The sequence below is a fragment of the Anomaloglossus baeobatrachus genome, unplaced genomic scaffold, assembly GCF_048569485.1.
Source record: "Anomaloglossus baeobatrachus isolate aAnoBae1 unplaced genomic scaffold, aAnoBae1.hap1 Scaffold_2647, whole genome shotgun sequence".
Taxonomy (NCBI): domain Eukaryota; kingdom Metazoa; phylum Chordata; class Amphibia; order Anura; family Aromobatidae; genus Anomaloglossus; species Anomaloglossus baeobatrachus.
In genome coordinates, this window is record NW_027442176.1 from 122,833 (window position 1) to 143,742 (window position 20,910).

The following is a 20,910-nucleotide window of genomic DNA, read 5'->3' on the forward strand; positions in this document are numbered from 1 at the left end:
AAAGATTACATCATCATCACTCATTTATATAAGACTATAAACTTTTTAATTTCACATTCCTGAACTTCACTTTTAACAAAGAAACTGAAACTATAGAAGTCCTTATCTAACGTAAACAGGAGGTCTCTGCTGCATTACACCAGGGGAGACACAGTACAGACTCTTATGGTCATGTCACACACAACGACAGCGACATCGTCACTGCTGTCGCCATTTTCTGTGACGTAGCAGCGACCGTGCTAGTGATGTCACTGTGTGTAACATCCTGCAACGACCTGGCCCCTGCTGTGAGGTCGCCGGTTGTTGCTGAATGTCCTGGACCATTTTTTGGACGTTGCTCTCCCGCTGTGAAGCACACATCGATGTGTGTGAGACAGAGACAAACTAAACGTGCAGGGAGCCGGCTTCTGCGGACGCTGGTAACCAAGGTAAATATCGGGTAACGAAGCAAAGGCTTTGCTTGGTTACCCGATATTTACCTTTGTTACCAGCGTCCGCAGCTTCTTGAAGCCGGCTGCCTGCATACGTAGCCAAGGTACACATCGGGTAACTATAAGCAAAGCGGTTTGCATGTTAATCCGATGTGTACTCTGGCTACGAGTGCATTCAGCCAGCGCTAAGCGGTGTGCACTTGTAACCAAGGTAAATATCGGGTAACCAAGCGAAGCACTTTGCTTGGTTACCCGATATTTACCTTAGTTACCAAGCGCAGCATCGCTTCCACGCGTCGCTGCTGGCTGGGGGTTGGTCACTGGTCGCTGGTGAAATCAGCCTGTTTGACAGCTCACCAGCGACCAGGTAACGACGCAGCAGGGATCCAGATAAGGTCAGATCGTCGTCGTGATCGCTGCTGCGTCGCTACGTGTGACCTAGGCTTTAAAGGTCCCGTCACACACAACGAGATCGCTACCGAGATCGTTGCTGTGTCACCGTTTCTGTGACGCAGTAACGATCTTGCCAGCGATCTCGTTATGTGTGACACCTACCAGCGATTAAGCCCCTGCTGTGAGATCGCTAATCGTTGCCGAAGGGTCCGGAGCATTTTCTTCAAAGGTGATGTCCTGCTGGGCAGGACACATCGCTGTGTTTGACACCTAACAATGACCTCCTATACAGTTCGCTTATCGTTACTGCATCGTTGGTAAGGTCTGACTGTGTGACATCTCACCAGCGACCTCCCAGTGACTTACCAGCGATCCTTATCAGGTCACATCGTTTTCGGGATCACTGGTAAGTCGTTACATGTGACGGGGGCTTTACACAAAGACAAAATGGAGTGTAGATTTAACAAAATGAATTCTGCTCTCATTCAAGCAATACACAAATGGATGAGTAAAGCATACAACTTGGCTATAAAAAAAAAATAAAGAAAAAAAAATTCTCCATCAAAAATTAAAAAAAATGTGTAAAAAAAAATGAATAATTTGTAAATGATCCATTATAAAAAGTACACAACCGTAATGACATAAAATTAACTCTTTATTAACAGATAGTAAAAGTCTATTAATATTTACTAAAACAGACATTCTATTCATGACTATGGCTTCACTCCTGTGTAATAAGCCTTGATTTCCGAGCAAAACAAACATGAATATGGCTTCACGCCTGTGTGAATGCTCTCATGTATAATGAGACTTGATTTGTCAGCAAAACATTTCTCACATTCTGCACATGAATATGGCTTCATTCCTGTGTGAATTCTCTCATGTCTAATAAGATGTGATTTCCGAGCAAAATAATTTCCACATTCTGAACATGAATATGGCTTCTCTCCTATGTGAATTCTCTGATGTTTAACAAGATCTGATTTCCGAGCAAAATAATTTCCACATTCTGAACATGAATATGGCTTCTCTCCTGTGTGAATTCTCTCATGTCTAATAATATGTGCTTTCCGAGCAAAACATTTCCCACATTCTGAACATGAATATGGCTTCACTCCTGTGTGAATTCTCTCATGTTTAACAAGATCTGATTTGCAAGCAAAACATTTCTCACATTCTGAACATGAATATGGCTTCTCTCCTGTGTGAATTCTCTCATGTTTAACAAGATCTGATTTGCAAGCAAAACATTTCTCACATTCTGAACATGAATATGGCTTCACGCCTGTGTGAATGCTCTCATGTGTAATGAGACTTGATTTGTCAGCAAAACATTTCTCACATTCTGAACATGAATATGGCTTCACGCCTGTGTGAATGCTCTCATGTGTAATGAGACTTGATTTGTCAGCAAAACATTTCTCACATTCTGAACATGAATATGGCTTCATTCCTGTGTGAATTCTCTCATGTCTAATAAGATGTGATTTCCGAGCAAAACATTTCTCACATTCTGAACATGAATATAGCTTTTCTCCTGCGTGAATTCTCTCATGTTTAATGAGATTTGATTTGCAAGCAAAACATTTCTCACATTCTGCACATGAATATGGCTTCATTCCTGTGTGAATTCTCTCATGTCTAATAAGATTTGATTTGCAAGCAAAACATTTCTCACATTCTGAACATGAATATAGCTTCTCTCCTGTGTGAATTCTCTCATGTTTAACAAGATCTGATTTCCAAGTAAAACATTTCTCACATTCTGAACATGAATATGGCTTCTCTCCTGTGTGAATTCTCTCATGTTTAATGAGATTTGATTTGTTAGCAAAACATTTCCCACATTCTGCACATGAATATGGCTTCGCTTCTTTGTTACTTTCACTTTCCTTAGCATTCTGTGTGGAACTCCTGGTACCGTCATCTGCCATAAATAAAATTGAAGTTATAAGCTTTTAATAATATAACCTCAAACATACACAGACACACATAAATCCATACAAATTCCAAAGAAAGTGTGTAGTGTTCTACTTTAAAAGGCCTATGTGACAGAAAATACCCAAAATGACATCATTTTAAAAACTGCACCCTTCGAAGGGCTCAAAATGACATTCAATAAAACATATCTACAAAAGCATATCCAGTGGCACTCAATAATATAAGGATACTTTCGCATTGCATTACTGCTGTAGGAATATTAGAAAAAAGGGATTAATACATAGGTAATGAGAAAAATGAGTAAAACGACATAGGCATTGCATTACTGCTTTAGAGATATTTGTAAAGTGAGATTCTTAGTTTATGTATTGACCAATCCATGTGAGCCCGATAACCGTGACAAGCACCTGACCAAGCACTCTGCCCTATAGCCAGGGTGTGTCCACCATCTTATTTAGCCAGGAAGCAGAAATGCAGATTTTTTAACCACACAGAGGCATTTAAGGTTAGGTTCCCAATAGAATAAGATCACCTTGTCAAGGTGATCGGCCTCACATGGATTGGCCAATACATAAGCTAAGAATCTCTTTGCAAATATCTCTAAAGCAGTAATGCAATGCCTATGTCTTTTTACTCATTTTTCACATTAGCTATGTATTTATCCCTTTTTTGTAATATTCCTACAGCAATAATGCATCACAGAAATTAAAGCAATGTGGAAGGAAAAAAAAAAACATTTTAATTTTTCCCACAAAAGTGTTGCGTTACCACAAATTTTTATTTTCCCAAGGGTAAGATGAGAAAATGGACCATATAATTCTGTTGTGCAATTTCTCGTGTGTACGCCGATATCCCAGGACTCGGAAGGGAAGGAGCACCATTTGACTATTGGAGAACAGAACTGGCTGAACTAGAGGATGCCATGTCATGTTTGTAAAGCCCTTGATGTGCCTAAACAGTGGAACACCCCACAAATTATCTCATTTTGAAATCTACACCACTGAAGGAATGTATCTAGGTGTGGAGATCATAGAAGTACCCTTATATAGGGCAAGGGGTCTTTAGCAGACCCCAGCTATTATGGCGACCCATATGCACCCAATGATAAATGTTGCTGGGGGCGTTGGATAGGTGGAACGTTGTACCCCATAGGCTGCAAGCTGCGAATGCTGCTGTCAAAGATTGAAAAGTTAACAGCAGTGGGTGAAGCCTACCTCCACTGAATAACTCAGACATCATCTGCTGGCAATAATGGAGACTCAGCTTCTGAGCCCGCCAGAAGCAATAGGATGTAATAATATGTTATATATCGAGAAGGGGTTAAAGAAAATCTGGCAGCTACAAAAACACTATTTACCTGCAGATATAGTGGTAATCTGAGTACCTAGCATTAAATGATCTCTATCTGGTTTATTAGAACAGTGTGTGACGCTAGTCACTGCATGGACAAGCCGTGAGGCAGGGTTATCAAATGTTCTGGGGTCAAATACAAAGAACATGCCATGAACTAAGGGGAAAGACAAAGGCGTAGTCAGCTCTGGGGTCAGAATATCAGGAGGATAGCGGATATGGGCAAATGGATGGTCAGAGGAGGTCCAAGGTCTCCCAGCTATAGATCAGAGCACAGATAACCAAGGCCCACATTCGCAGGGAGCCACAGTGGCGACGGACTCTGTTCACAGGCAACCTAAAATTAGTTGCTCAGCCTCAGCTGAGTGTTTTACACTGTTTTCCAGTCCTGTGGAGTGGTTTGTGGCTTCTTGAGACTCAGGGGGCTAATTTCTTTTCAGCTGTCTTCTCCCCATTTAAGGTTTGAGATTCCTCTTGTTACTGCAGATGATACCTTCAGTTTATGCTCCTGTCATTCCGGTTTTTGTGGCGATTCTTTGTGGGGTTTGCATCTCCACTCCCGGTGGAGGGGGGGGGGGGGGGGAGGGTTAGATCAGGGTTTGGACAGGTGTTAGTGTGGCACCCCAGGCTTCAGTTGCCACAAATATACCTGTACCCGGGGCAGGGAAGGATCTCCACATCAGGTAGTCCCACATACAACACTTCCACTCCAAGCCTGGAGGGGGAGCTCTACAAGCAGAGTTCAGGTGAGGTCCCCTTTAAATCCAGGTTTGGAGGCGGAGTTAAAAAGACAGTTGACAGTTGGAGAAAAGGAGACAGTGCGAGCAGAGAGTGAGGGAAGACATCAAAATAGAGAGGGCTGTGCTTAGCCCGTACGAGCAACTGTGTGACCGCCTGAGGGGTCAGGAGTGAGGCAAAAGAGGAGTGACCGGGAAGGTGGAGCCAGATCGGTTCATCCCCAAGGAACAGCGCTGATTACCGGACACCGGCGTCCGAGTTTGTGAGGGATCTAATCTACCCAGCAATAAAGACCGGAGGCCAGGAAGACTCCAGGTCTCCTGGCCGCAGCAGCACCTGAAGGCAAAGCCGCTACACAGAGCTTAGGGACCGCAGTGAGTACAGCAGTGCCCCTTAAAGAAGCTCCCGCCGCCTGCCATACAGGTGAAGACAGTGAGAGAGGGACAAGGTATAGCTACAGGCAGCCTAGTACGAAGGAGAGAGACAGCGCAGCAGGGAGGTCTCACAACTAACATGGTGCAGAGATCCTGAACTGTTTCCAGATTACCCAAAAACTGTCACATCAGAAACTGAACCCATTTTTAATAACACCTGCAAGTAAAACCTGGTCAGAGTTAATGAATTGGTGTAACGCACTTTATTTCTTCATCTGAGGAGCCATAGGCTGCTGCACTAAAGTGACAGTTGAAAATGCTGTGAGGAAAAACCGCCATATCTGTGTAGAGACTGCTAAAACTGCCCTGGGGACCCCGCTTCACCTACGGGAAGCATAAACAACTGGCTGCCTAACCATCACCCCAGAGGTCTGACCTGCAGCCCCAGTAACCATACTGGAACCGTAGGTGGCGTCACGAAAGTTTTATTTTTTTTTAATTTTCTTTATTATTTTTTTATTTTATTTTTATTATTTAATGAGTTTCAGCGAACACCAGGGCCATGGAACTGGGCACAGGCCCCCGTGACATAATCCCATTAACCAACACCTGGAACCGAGTACCCCACGGCCCTGGGGCGGGTCATTAGGGTTAAGCTGGAGGTCCAGACCTGGATACCATCAAGCCTACCTCTGGGATCAGGGACAGCACAAGTTCCCTAGTTTGAGGGCCAGTTTTAGGGTCCCTGCTCCAGCTATCCTGGCACCTCCATGATACTCTGGGTTTAGGACTGATTACTCAGAACAGGGAACCCCTGAAGAAACCAAGCACCTCCCAGTTTCAGATTGAACTGAGCTTTCGCTCAACAAACAGCTTGGCACGACCCGGATTCCATAGGGAGCCAAAATTGTCACTCACTGCGTACAAGACAGCGGATAGAGTGTGACACAGTAACTACAAGGAAAAAATGCAGTTACATTCTCCCAGCAGATGCTCACTTCCAGTCACCAGCACAGTGGGAGAGGCTGAAACAGTCACCACTCACTACATAGTGGGTGCACAGTAATCAACCCTCTTGTTCCTTGGCTGACAGCCTGTGAGCGGTAAGTGTTACTGTTTCCCGCACTGCATCGGTGACTGTATACGAGCGGCAGCAGGGAGAATGTAAATTCATTATCTCCTTGCAGCTGGGAATGTGACTGTTCTCCTTGTTATTTAATGGTGACTCTTCACTGAGGAGGGTTACCTGTGGAAAGGTCTCTACTCCGTTCATCACCCCGCACATCCATTTCTCCTTTTTCCATTGTGTCTGCAGCGTTCTGCATATCTTTTCCCTGAATTTCAAAGCTGTAAAATAAATAATGTAAAAGTCATGGACAGAAGGAAAAGTCATGTGGAAGGTTCTAGATCAGCGTTTCTCAACTCCAGTCCTCAAGACCCACCAATAGATCATGTTTTCAGGATTTCCTTAATGTTGCACATGTGATGGAATTATTCCCTTTCTAATATTAAGGAAAACCTGAAAACATGATCTGTTGGTGGGTCTTGAGGACTGGAGTTGAGAAACACTGTTCTAGATTGACGCTTCTGCTACCAGAGTCTTATGGCACCTGAGACCAATCGATGCTTGGCCTCTACGCCTCCTATATCCCCCGTGCTGCCCCAGAGTCAGTTCAGCAGGGATAGAAGCAGACGTGGCAGGATCCACTTAGTGTGGTACATTATGACATTGGGATTTCCTTCATTGTTTTGTCTTCACAATTTGGACGCCCTAATGCTTATTTTTCCATCATTTTAGAATTGGTTTAGTCAACAATGTTATATTTTTGAAAGTCTTTTTGAGGAAATACGTAATTACTTACCGGTAATGTGTTTTTTCTGAACCCATGATGGCACCACGAGAGAGGGGATCCGCCCTTACAAAACAGGAAACCTCCAGAATAAAAAGGGGCGGCACCTCTCCCCGCATCAGTTGATTACCGAGCATGACAGGACCTCCGAAACAAGGAACATCGTTAAAACATATCCCGCCACCAGAACCGCCCAGTGAAGAGGAGCGAAAAAGGAAGCAAACTAGCAACCCCTAAGTGCAGGGAGGGAATGTAAGGGTGCCGTCATGGGTTCAGAAAAAACACATTACCGGTAAGTAATTACGTATTTTTCCAGCACCCATGATGGCACCACGAGAGAATTACAGAGAGGAAGACCTAGGGAGGGACAACAGTTTGCAGAACCCGTCTCCCAAAGGTGATGTCGGTGAATGACAAATCAAGGCGATAGTGATTAAAAAAGGTGGACGGAGAAGACCAGGTTACTACCTTACATATTTGCTCGATAGAGACCTCTGACCTCTCCGCCCAGGAAGATGCCATCGCTTGCGTGGAGTTCGCCTTCATACCAGGAGGTACAGCTTCACCCCCGGCCGTGTAAGCAACAGAGATGGCATCCCTGATCCACCTGGCCAAGGTGGATTTAGAAGCCTTAAGCCCCTTCCTACAACCCTGGAAGACTACAAACAGAGACTTATCCCTCCTCCCTTCTGAGGTGACCAACAGATACCGTTGAAGACAACGCCTAACATCCAGGCAGTGCCATCCCATCTCCTCCGGAGTAGAAGGGTTGGCATAAAAAGAGGGGAGCACTATTTCTTGTGATCTATGGAAGTGGGAATGCACCTTCGGCAAATAGGCACGGTCAGTTCTTAAAACCACTCGGTCATCAAAAAACTGGGTATACGGAGGAGAAATGGATAAGGCCTGAAGGTCACTAACCCTACGAGCGGAAGTGAGTGCGACCAGGAGAATCGTTTTGAGGGACAGATGCTTGAGTGAGATAGAATCTAAGGGCTCAAACGGGTGCCGTGTTAAAGCTGAAAGGACCAAGTTAAGGTCCCAGGACGGCAGTGGCATGTTGCCCCGAGGCCTAGACCTAGCACAGGACCTAACGAACCTAGACACCCAGGGATTTCCGGCCAGGGCATGGTTATACAAGGCGCTCAGTGCGGAGATTTGCACCTTTATGGTACTAACCGACAGACCCAGTTCCCAACCCCTCTGGAGCAATTCTAGGACAACCGGGACAGAGGGTGGCTTAGTAGGATCCGCACCCGTAGAGGCCAGGAATTTGGCCCAAACGCGCCCATAAATACGAGTAGCGACAGGCTTTCGACACTGCATCAAGGTGGAGATCAGACCTGGAGAAAACCCCTTGTAGCCTTACAGTGACCGCTCAAGCGCCACGCCGTCAGGTGTAACCTGGTGTTCTGCGGGTGGAAGGCTGGACCCTGGGATAGGAGATCCGGTAGGTCCGGGAGAACCCACGGATTGGTGATGGACAGATGCGTCAGCCAATAAAACCAAGGTCTCTTTGGCCAAAAGGGTGCTATGAGAATCACGGCTGCTTGATCCTCCCGTATCTTCCTGAGCACTGCAGGGAGGAGGATGATCGGAGGGAAGGCATATGCGAGGCGGAAGTCCCATCTGAGTAATAGGGCGTCCACCGAGTGGGGATGATCCCTCGGATCCAGGGAACAGAATTGGGGAACCTTCCTGTTGGTTCGGGTTGCAAAGAGGTATATCTCAGGAACCCCCCACATCTCCGTTATCCTGTCGAAAACGGACTGATTTAGAGACCATTCGCCTTGGTGAAACTGGGTGCGACTGAGAAAGTCCGCCAAAATGTTCTCCTTCCCTCGGATGTGCACTGCCGACAGGGAGCCCAGATGAGCTTCTGCCTGAGACATGATCCTGCTTGTGATGGACATTAGGTGCCTGGAGCGAGTACCCCCCTGGTGGTTGAGATACGCTACTGTCGCTTGGTTGTCAGACAGAACTTTCACATGGCGACCCCGCAATAACGGCAGGAAACGACCTAACGCCTTTTCCACCGCCAGCAATTCCCTTGTATTCGAGGAACTTTGAGTTTCTCCTCCAGACCATCGTCCCTGAATGAACTGAGTGTCCAAGTGTGCACCCCAACCGTAGAGACTGGCGTCGGTGGTTACCACCACGGGCTCCGGCGCCATCCAAGGCACCCCTCTGCCCAAGTGGACCGGATCTAGCCACCAATAGAGGGACTGCAATGTGCTATGGTCGAGAATGATGAGTCTGTCCAGATGGTCTCCGTGAGCGGTCTGATGCTGCAAGATATTCCACTGCAGGACCCTGGTGTGTGCCTGAGCCCATCGGACTGCCGGGATGGCCGCAGTCAGGGAGCCCAGGAGGGACATCGCACCCCGGAGAGACATGCGCTGGTGCCGCAGAGTCCGGTCTATCTGGGTCTGGAGGGCTTCCACTTTGGAAGGAGGCAACCGACATAGTTGAGTGTTGGAGTCCCAAGTGAGTCCCAGAAACAGGTGAACCTTGGAGGGGATTAATCTGGACTTCTCCTCGTTGATCAACCAGCCCAACTCCAGTAGGGAAGCTTGCACCTGCCGTAGAAGGGCCGCACAATGGCGAGCTGAGGCGCCCACAATCAAGAAGTCGTCCAGATAAGGAATCAGAAGGATCTCTCTCTGACGCAGATATGCCGACATTTTTGCTATTATCTTCGTAAAAATTGTCGGGGCGATGGCCAGACCGAAGGGGAGGGCTTTGTATTGAAAGTGGCAGACCCGACCGTCCATGTGGAGGGCTATTCTGAGGAAGCATTGGAAGAGAGAGTGGATTGGGACATGATAATATGCATCGCACAAGTCTATGACAGCAATGTGACAATGGGGATACAGATATTTCACGATGGACCGCACGGACTCCATCTTGAAGCTGTCTATTTGAAGGAACCGGTTGAGGGCTTTCAGGTTGATGATTGTGCGATAGGAACAGTCAGGCTTCCCCACCAGAAAGAGGGTGGAGTAGAATCCTTCTCCTTGTTCCCGTGCGGGAACTTCCATGAGAACCCCCTTGAAGAGGAGGTTGCTTCCAAAGCCAGCTGTTCCGCCAGAGAACGACGCAGAGGGGTAACCAGGAATCGGGGAGGAGGAGGGTGATGGAAGGGGAGCCGGAGGCCTGAGCGTATGAGGCCCAGGATCCATGCACTGGATGAAGTCCTTTCCCAAGCCCGAAGGAACTGAGAGAGCCTCCCTCCGACCTGGGAAAGCGAGTCACTTGGACGACTTATTCTGATCTTTTGAGGGGCCCTTGAACATGAACCCCTTTCCCGGATTCTTTCTATCGGACCAGGTATTCCGATCCCGGGGCCGGGTGGGGCGAAAGGACCGCCGTGAAGAAGGAAATGACGGAAAGGGAAAACCACCTTTCTTGTCGCTAGCTTTTTCCAGGATGTCATCCAGGACGAACAGATATTCACCTTGACAGGGGATATTGCAAAGTTTAGACTTAGTTTGCAGATCCCCCGGCCAGCATTTCAGCCAGAGAGCTCTTCTAGCCGCATTGGAGAGGGACGCTGACTTTGAAGCCAACTTAGTGGAGTCCGCCGAGGCGTCCGCAAGGAAGGCCGCCGCCCCCCGCAATTTGGAGAGGGAGGAAGCAATCTCCTCCTTAGGTGCCCGTGATCTAAACTGGTCTTCCAGTTCGTCAATCCATATAGTCAGGGATCTAGCCGTACATGTAGCCGCAATTGCGGGTCTCAGTCCTCCAGCAGAAGCTTCCCAGGTAATCTTCAGGAAGTGATAAGCTTTCTTATCCAACGGGTCTTTCAAGGAGCCCATGTCCTCAAATGGCAAGGCAAACTTTTTGGACGCCTTAGCGACAGCCACATCCAATTTTGGCGCCTTATCCCATGTGGAGCAGGAGGCTTCCTCAAACGGATATTTTCTCTTAAAGGCGCCTGGAAGGGAATGCTTCTTATCAGGTCTCTTCCATTCCCGGGCAATCAAGGCCTGTACTTTATCCACCACCGGGAAGGAGCGTCGTTTTTTCTGCTCCATGCCCCCGAACATCCTATCCTGGATAGATTTTTCAGGTTTCTCATCCGGGATGCCCATAGTGGTCCGCACCGCCTTAACCAACTTCTTCATATTTTCGATTGGGAAGCACTGGCGACCCCCTGAGTCGCTATCTGAAGAGGAGCGGGAAGTAGAGCCAGAGGAATCACAATCCCCATCAGACCTATCAGAGTCCTCGAGGGTAGGCGAAGGGGGCCTAGAACCCCCAGCACTCTGCGCCCCAGACAGGGATCGGAGGGAGTCCCTGACCTCTTCCCTTATGATGGACCGGAGATCGGAGGCAAATCCCGGCTGTTCCACCGACAAAGTCTGCTGAATGCAGCCTTTGCACAGCCTCTTAGTCCAGGAACCAGAAAGTTCTTTACAGCACAAGGCACATTCCTTATGGCTGGATTTAGATAAACACTTCTTAGGTTTACTGCGATCCTATAAAAAACACAGACAAGACGACCGCCGGTTAGAAGCGGAACTCATGAGGTAGCACTCACCCACAGATGCAAGAGGCTATACCGGGTCAGCAGGGACATCATCTGACTTCCCTCCTTTAGAGGGCCTTTTTCTGTCAGGAGAGTCAGGGTCCTTCCACTTGGAGGACCGGTCGTCAGACATCCCACGCTTGACCCCCGAGCCAGTGACACTGTCATCCTTGCCACCTCTCTGCTGCCGCTTCAGGGAGGCAGTATCCATGATCAGAGGGAGGCTTTGGGGAGGAGGGAGGCGAAGGAGACGCAGCTGACTGCTTGTCAGCCATGGTAACCGAGCACAGGCACCATAGAGAAGATTGCCGCTCTGATTTTCAAAAAAAAAAAACCTTGGCAACTCCGCCCCCTATTTCCGGTAGATGACAACCCATCCGCGCGTCCAACAGGAAAAGGCGCGCTGCGCATGCGCACCGCCCGGACATCCCCGCCGCCACACACAACATGGCGATCAGTCACCCGGAAGCGCCATAGCATCTGCCGCCATGAGGACGCCCCGCAGGGAGCGCAGCAGCAGCCACCCGTATCCCATCCCCTGGTGCTGGTACGACGTGGTAAGGAGAGGGGGGGGCCGGGAGCAGGGAGGGAAGGAGCCCACGCGCAGACAGGACCCCCGTGGGTATGCTGCGTCGGGAGAGCCCTGCGGTCGACCGGACATACCTGGTCCCCGCAGGCTCATGGCGCTCCTATCGGGCGCGCCGCACGCAATCCTGACCCCCACTGGTCCGCTGCGGCAGCTCCACAGCACCTCGGCCGACCGCAGCAGGACCCGTGCCGCTGCCAGAGTCGGCCGGCCGGGCGCCAGACTTGAATCTTCGGCCCATCAGGACCTTCTTGGATCCAGTGGATCCCTGGAGGCTCCCTGTTCAAGGACAGGAAACCAACTGATGCGGGGAGAGGTGCCGCCCCTTTTTATTCTGGAGGTTTACTGTCCTTGAAGGGCGGATCCCCTCTCTCGTGGTGCAGTCATGGGTGCTGGAAAAAATTAGTTTTATTCAATTGTTTTTCTTTAACGGGACGAACAGAGGTGTACATAAAATCATGGGACCCCATAGCGGAAGTTGTAATTGGTACCCCCCTCCCCCAAAAAATAAAAATGTAATTAATATTCAACTGGGTCATATAAGAACCTCTCTCACAACTTTACAGCCCTTAAAAAGTAACTTTCCTCCTAATGAAGCCCAAAGATTCCCCTTTCACTGCCCCATAATGTATAATACAAGCACTGTATGATACCTCCACAGTCACTTCCTCCACACCAGGGCTGAGGAGAAAAACGAGAAGTTTCCATCTGCTCTCTATACAGACACATCTGCAGGTTTTTCCCTCCGCTCTCTATACAGACACATCTGCAGGTTTTTCCCTCCGCTCTCTATACAGACACATCTGCAGGGTTTTTCTCACTATCTGACATCAAATCAGAATAAAGTGAAGAAATAAATCCAGCACTCAAAATATTTTCAATTTTTTTTTTTTATTTTTTAAATCCAGTGAATAAAGACCACAATGTGAGTCAATCAGTGACGTTTCGGTCCTTCCTTGGACCTTTATCAAACTCACACTATAAAGATACATAAGAAAAATACAAAGTGAATATTATGGGATATTGCAGCCGCTGGGGACGAGGCCATGTTCCAATTGTGCCCATTTTCTGTTATATAGATAAATCTTTTCTATCTTTCCACAAGTAATATGTATGATTTTTGCTCTAATATTCATGCACCGTATTTTTCGGACCATAAGACGCACCCTGGTTTTAGAGCACAAAAATAGAAAATAAAATTTTAAGCAAAAAATGTGGTCATGACACTTATTATAGGGCGAGGATCTGCTGCTGACACTGTTATGGGTTAATGTCCCCAAATTCTCTACTAGGATACCCCATCCTGGTAATGATCCTCCTGCCTTGTATATACAGTATATACCACCATCCTTGCTCATATACCCCCATCCTTGCTCATATACCCCCATCCTTGCTCATAATATACCCCCATCCTTGCTCATAATATACCCCCATCTTGCTATACACCCCCATGCTGGTATACGGCCCGCATCCTGTGGTACATAAAATAAATAAATAAACGTTCATACTCACCTTACCTCACTCCCTGCAGCCCCTCCTCCCGTCTGTGTCAGCAGCAGCGCCGCTGAGTGGAGCCGTCCCCGTTCCCCTGCAGTACCGCGATCTCCTCCTGGCTGCCGGCGGCCAGCCAGGAGGAGATCGCGGTACTGTAGGGGAACGGGGACAGGTGAGTATACTGATTCCCTGCACCCCGCGCTGATGATGATGCACGGGGAGCAGTGAATACAGCCGCACATGATCACTCCAGGCTGTAGTTGCCAGGGGTGATCATGCGGCCGGCTGTTTATCCCTCGCCCATCATCCCGTCCACCTGTCAGCGCTGAGAGATGGGCGGGAGGATGGGCGTGCATATGGAATGAGTGGGCCCACGTGGTCACGGCAGGCGCTGCTGCAGCCTGCTCGTGCCCCCGATGACCCGCTCCACCGCAGCACCCTCATTCCCCGTAGCCCTACATTCAGACCATAAGACGCTCCCCCCCACTTTCCCCCAACATTTGGGGGGGAGGGGGGGAGTTCGTCTTATGGTCCGAAAAATACGGTACCTTTGAGAGAATGTTCACTTTGTATTTTTCTTATGTATCTTTATAGTGTGAGTTTGATAAAGGTCCAAGGAAGCACCGAAACGTCACTGATTGACACACATTGTGGTCTTTTGTCACTGGATATAAAAACCCTAGATGTGCATCCATCCTTCCTACAGGCCCACCCCAGGTGTGCCCCCATCCATCAATCCATCTATCCTTCCTACAGCACCCCCATCCGTCAATCCATCTATCCTTCCTACAGCACCCCCCCAACTTGCAGTCTCTCCCCCCCTGCAAGCCCCCCCCCCCAACGTGCAGTCTCTCCCCCCTGCAAGCCCCCCACAGCTTGCAGTCTCGTCCCCCTGTGAGCACCCCCAAACGTGCAGTCTCTTCCCCCCCACAGCTTGCAATCTCTTCCCCCTGCGAGCACCCCCACAGCTTGCAGTCTCTTCCCCCTGCGAGCACCCCCACAGCTTGCAGTCTCTTCCCCCTGCGAGCACCCCCACAGCTTGCAGTCTCTTCCCCCTGCGAGCACCCCCACAGCTTGCAGTCTCTTCCCCCTGCGAGCACCCCCACAGCTTGCAGTCTCTTCCCCCTGCGAGCACCCCCACAGCTTGCAGTCTCTTCCCCCTGCGAGCACCCCCACAGCTTGCAGTCTCTTCCCCCTGCGAGCACCCCCACAGCTTGCAGTCTCTTCCCCCTGCGAGCACCCCCACAGCTTGCAGTCTCTTCCCCCTGCGAGCACCCCCACAGCTTGCAGTCTCTTCCCCCTGCGAGCACCCCCACAGCTTGCAGTCTCTTCCCCCTGCGAGCACCCCCACAGCTTGCAGTCTCTTCCCCCTGCGAGCACCCCCACAGCTTGCAGTCTCTTCCCCCTGCGAGCACCCCCACAGCTTGCAGTCTCTTCCCCCTGCGAGCACCCCCACAGCTTGCAGTCTCTTCCCCCTGCGAGCACCCCCACAGCTTGCAGTCTCTTCCCCCTGCGAGCACCCCCACAGCTTGCAGTCTCTTCCCCCTGCGAGCACCCCCACAGCTTGCAGTCTCTTCCCCCTGCGAGCACCCCCACAGCTTGCAGTCTCTTCCCCCTGCGAGCACCCCCACAGCTTGCAGTCTCTTCCCCCTGCGAGCACCCCCACAGCTTGCAGTCTCTTCCCCCTGCGAGCACCCCCACAGCTTGCAGTCTCTTCCCCCTGCGAGCACCCCCACAGCTTGCAGTCTCTTCCCCCTGCGAGCACCCCCACAGCTTGCAGTCTCTTCCCCCTGCGAGCACCCCCACAGCTTGCAGTCTCTTCCCCCTGCGAGCACCCCCACAGCTTGCAGTCTCTTCCCCCTGCGAGCACCCCCACAGCTTGCAGTCTCTTCCCCCTGCGAGCACCCCCACAGCTTGCAGTCTCTTCCCCCTGCGAGCACCCCCACAGCTTGCAGTCTCTTCCCCCTGCGAGCACCCCCACAGCTTGCAGTCTCTTCCCCCTGCGAGCACCCCCACAGCTTGCAGTCTCTTCCCCCTGCGAGCACCCCCACAGCTTGCAGTCTCTTCCCCCTGCGAGCACCCCCACAGCTTGCAGTCTCTTCCCCCTGCGAGCACCCCCACAGCTTGCAGTCTCTTCCCCCTGCGAGCACCCCCACAGCTTGCAGTCTCTTCCCCCTGCGAGCACCCCCACAGCTTGCAGTCTCTTCCCCCTGCGAGCACCCCCACAGCTTGCAGTCTCTTCCCCCTGCGAGCACCCCCCACAGCTTGCAGTCTCTTCCCCCTGCGAGCACCCCCACAGCTTGCAGTCTCTTCCCCCTGCGAGCACCCCCCACAGCTTGCAGTCTCTTCCCCCTGCGAGCACCCCCACAGCTTGCAGTCTCTTCCCCCTGCGAGCACCCCCACAGCTTGCAGTCTCTTCCCCCTGCGAGCACCCCCACAGCTTGCAGTCTCTTCCCCCTGCGAGCACCCCCACAGCTTGCAGTCTCTTCCCCCTGCGAGCACCCCCACAGCTTGCAGTCTCTTCCCCCTGCGAGCACCCCCACAGCTTGCAGTCTCTTCCCCCTGCGAGCACCCCCACAGCTTGCAGTCTCTTCCCCCTGCGAGCACCCCCACAGCTTGCAGTCTCTTCCCCCTGCGAGCACCCCCACAGCTTGCAGTCTCTTCCCCCTGCGAGCACCCCCACAGCTTGCAGTCTCTTCCCCCTGCGAGCACCCCCACAGCTTGCAGTCTCTTCCCCCTGCGAGCACCCCCACAGCTTGCAGTCTCTTCCCCCTGCGAGCACCCCCACAGCTTGCAGTCTCTTCCCCCTGCGAGCACCCCCACAGCTTGCAGTCTCTTCCCCCTGCGAGCACCCCCACAGCTTGCAGTCTCTTCCCCCTGCGAGCACCCCCACAGCTTGCAGTCTCTTCCCCCTGCGAGCACCCCCACAGCTTGCAGTCTCTTCCCCCTGCGAGCACCCCCACAGCTTGCAGTCTCTTCCCCCTGCGAGCACCCCCACAGCTTGCAGTCTCTTCCCCCTGCGAGCACCCCCACAGCTTGCAGTCTCTTCCCCCTGCGAGCACCCCCACAGCTTGCAGTCTCTTCCCCCTGCGAGCACCCCCACAGCTTGCAGTCTCTTCCCCCTGCGAGCACCCCCACAGCTTGCAGTCTCTTCCCCCTGCGAGCACCCCCACAGCTTGCAGTCTCTTCCCCCTGCGAGCACCCCCACAGCTTGCAGTCTCTTCCCCCTGCGAGCACCCCCACAGCTTGCAGTCTCTTCCCCCTGCGAGCACCCCCACAGCTTGCAGTCTCTTCCCCCTGCGAGCACCCCCACAGCTTGCAGTCTCTTCCCCCTGCGAGCACCCCCACAGCTTGCAGTCTCTTCCCCCTGCGAGCACCCCCACAGCTTGCAGTCTCTTCCCCCTGCGAGCACCCCCACAGCTTGCAGTCTCTTCCCCCTGCGAGCACCCCCACAGCTTGCAGTCTCTTCCCCCTGCGAGCACCCCCACAGCTTGCAGTCTCTTCCCCCTGCGAGCACCCCCACAGCTTGCAGTCTCTTCCCCCTGCGAGCACCCCCACAGCTTGCAGTCTCTTCCCCCTGCGAGCACCCCCACAGCTTGCAGTCTCTTCCCCCTGCGAGCACCCCCACAGCTTGCAGTCTCTTCCCCCTGCGAGCACCCCCACAGCTTGCAGTCTCTTCCCCCTGCGAGCACCCCCACAGCTTGCAGTCTCTTCCCCCTGCGAGCACCCCCACAGCTTGCAGTCTCTTCCCCCTGCGAGCACCCCCACAGCTTGCAGTCTCTTCCCCCTGCGAGCACCCCCACAGCTTGCAGTCTCTTCCCCCTGCGAGCACCCCCACAGCTTGCAGTCTCTTCCCCCTGCGAGCACCCCCACAGCTTGCAGTCTCTTCCCCCTGCGAGCACCCCCACAGCTTGCAGTCTCTTCCCCCTGCGAGCACCCCCACAGCTTGCAGTCTCTTCCCCCTGCGAGCACCCCCACAGCTTGCAGTCTCTTCCCCCTGCGAGCACCCCCACAGCTTGCAGTCTCTTCCCCCTGCGAGCACCCCCACAGCTTGCAGTCTCTTCCCCCTGCGAGCACCCCCACAGCTTGCAGTCTCTTCCCCCTGCGAGCACCCCCACAGCTTGCAGTCTCTTCCCCCTGCGAGCACCCCCACAGCTTGCAGTCTCTTCCCCCTGCGAGCACCCCCACAGCTTGCAGTCTCTTCCCCCTGCGAGCACCCCCACAGCTTGCAGTCTCTTCCCCCTGCGAGCACCCCCACAGCTTGCAGTCTCTTCCCCCTGCGAGCACCCCCACAGCTTGCAGTCTCTTCCCCCTGCGAGCACCCCCACAGCTTGCAGTCTCTTCCCCCTGCGAGCACCCCCACAGCTTGCAGTCTCTTCCCCCTGCGAGCACCCCCACAGCTTGCAGTCTCTTCCCCCTGCGAGCACCCCCACAGCTTGCAGTCTCTTCCCCCTGCGAGCACCCCCACAGCTTGCAGTCTCTTCCCCCTGCGAGCACCCCCACAGCTTGCAGTCTCTTCCCCCTGCGAGCACCCCCACAGCTTGCAGTCTCTTCCCCCTGCGAGCACCCCCACAGCTTGCAGTCTCTTCCCCCTGCGAGCACCCCCACAGCTTGCAGTCTCTTCCCCCTGCGAGCACCCCCACAGCTTGCAGTCTCTTCCCCCTGCGAGCACCCCCACAGCTTGCAGTCTCTTCCCCCTGCGAGCACCCCCACAGCTTGCAGTCTCTTCCCCCTGCGAGCACCCCCACAGCTTGCAGTCTCTTCCCCCTGCGAGCACCCCCACAGCTTGCAGTCTCTTCCCCCTGCGAGCACCCCCACAGCTTGCAGTCTCTTCCCCCTGCGAGCACCCCCACAGCTTGCAGTCTCTTCCCCCTGCGAGCACCCCCACAGCTTGCAGTCTCTTCCCCCTGCGAGCACCCCCACAGCTTGCAGTCTCTTCCCCCTGCGAGCACCCCCACAGCTTGCAGTCTCTTCCCCCTGCGAGCACCCCCACAGCTTGCAGTCTCTTCCCCCTGCGAGCACCCCCACAGCTTGCAGTCTCTTCCCCCTGCGAGCACCCCCACAGCTTGCAGTCTCTTCCCCCTGCGAGCACCCCCACAGCTTGCAGTCTCTTCCCCCTGCGAGCACCCCCACAGCTTGCAGTCTCTTCCCCCTGCGAGCACCCCCACAGCTTGCAGTCTCTTCCCCCTGCGAGCACCCCCACAGCTTGCAGTCTCTTCCCCCTGCGAGCACCCCCACAGCTTGCAGTCTCTTCCCCCTGCGAGCACCCCCACAGCTTGCAGTCTCTTCCCCTGCGAGCACCCCCACAGCTTGCAGTCTCTTCCCCCTGCGAGCACCCCCACAGCTTGCAGTCTCTTCCTCCTGCGAGCACCCCCACAGCTTGCAGTCTCTTCCCCCTGCGAGCACCCCCACAGCTTGCAGTCTCTTCCCCCTGCGAGCACCCCCCACAGCTTGCAGTCTCTTCCCCCTGCGAGCACCCCCACAGCTTGCAGTCTCTCCACCTGCGAACCCCCCCCAAGCGTGCAGTCTCTCCCCCTGCGAACCCCCCCAAGCGTGCAGTCTCTCCCCCCTGCGAACCCCCCCCAAGCGTGCAGTCTCTCCCCCTGCGAACCCCCCCAAACGTGCAGTCTCTCCCCCTGCATACCCCCCCAACGTGCAGACATGCAGTCTCTCCCCCCTGCCAACCCCCCCAAACGTGCAGTCTCTCCCCCTGCATACCCCCCCAACGTGCAGACATGCAGTCTCTCCCCCCTGCCAACCCCCCCAACGTGCAGTCTGTCCCCCCTTCCAACACCCCCCCAACGTGCAGTCTGTCCCCCCTTCCAACACCCCCCCCACGTGCAGTCTGTCCCCCCTTCCAACACCCCCCCCAACGTGCAGTCTGTCCCCCCTTCCAACACCCCCCCAACGTGCATTCTCTCCCCCCTTCCAACACCCCCCCCAACGTGCATTCTCTCCCCCCTTCCAACACCCCCCCCAACGTGCATTCTCTCCCCCCTGCCAACACCCCCCCCAACGTGCATTCTCTCCCCCCTGCCAACACCCCCCCAACGTGCATTCTCTCCCCCCTGCCAACCCCCCCCAACGTGCAGTCTCTTCCCCTGCGAACCTCCCCCCCCCCCAACGTGCAGTCTCTCCCCCTGCGAACCCCCCCAACGTGCAGACTCTCCCCCCTGCGAACCCCCCCCCCCCCAACGTGCAGACGTCCAGTCTCTCCCCCTGCGAGCACCCCCAACGTGCAGTCTCTCCCCCCCAACGTGCAGTCTCTCCCCCCTGCGAGCCCCCCCCAACGTGCAGTCTCTCCCCCCTGCGAGCCCTTCTCAACGTGCAGTCTCTCCCCCCTGCGAGCCCCCCCAACGTGCAGTCTCTCCCCCCTGCGAGCCCCCCCAATGTGCAGTCTCTCCCGCTGCGAGACCCCCCCCCCGTGCAGTCTCTTCCCCCTGCGAGGCCCCTCAATGTACAGCCTCTTTTCGTTAGCCCGCTCCATCGTGCAGCATCGCCCAGTGCCAGCCCCCTCCCCCAAACGTGCAGCTTCACCCCCTGTCCAGTGCGAGTCCACCCCAAACATGCAGAGTCGCTCTGTGGCAAGTGCGAGCCGCCCTAAACGTTCCACATTGCCTCCTGCAAGCCCCCCAAACATGCAGCATCGCCTCCTGCCTAGAGTAACCCCCACATTCCTTATGAAACCTCCACAGCATCACCCCCTGCTCCGTGTAACCCCCCCCCCCATAAGCCACTTACCTTATTGAACCCTCCACAGCCCCGTGCTGCAGCCTCCGTACATTCCCTGTGACATATACACGAGCTGCAGCTCCCAACACAGACAGGAGACACTGCTCTGTACCCCAACATCCAGGCTGAGACCCCAGAGCTATAACTAATGAGAAAAAGCTGAATCTTCCCCACCTCAGGGTCAGGATCCTCCGCTCTGCACAGAGGAGCCCGAGCACTGCCGCTTCCGGTCACAGATCTGCACGGCACTGAGGAGGCCCCGCCCCTTCCGGTGACATCATGATTTCATGAGATCACTCCTCCCACCTCAAAAAATCAACTCCGATCTAGCCTCTACCTAGAGAATACAGGCTGCTTGCAGATTATGACGTCACTTCCGGGGCGTATTCAGGTACTGTTAGGGGGCGTGTCCTTTATTCAGCGCGGCCTGTAGCTCTAGGCTCAAGGTTGCGTCTAGATCAGAGTGGGTTTTTTGTGGTCCTCATTTTCT

The 20,910-nt window shown here is 53.4% G+C and overlaps 1 protein-coding gene across 1 annotated transcript; it reads right to left on the reverse strand.

The window, feature by feature from the left end:
- Nucleotides 1–1,461: 1,461 nt before the first annotated feature.
- On the reverse strand, nt 1,462–20,586 carry LOC142264310 (uncharacterized). Its single transcript, XM_075332247.1, has 3 exons — nt 20,430–20,586; nt 6,474–6,574; nt 1,462–2,751 (listed from the first exon to the last, which is right to left on the reverse strand). The coding sequence occupies exons 2-3, from the start codon at nt 6,550–6,552 to the stop codon at nt 1,538–1,540; spliced, it is 1,293 nt and encodes a 430-aa protein (XP_075188362.1). The 5' UTR covers nt 6,553–6,574; nt 20,430–20,586; the 3' UTR covers nt 1,462–1,537.
- Between the last annotated feature and the right edge of the window lie 324 nt (nt 20,587–20,910).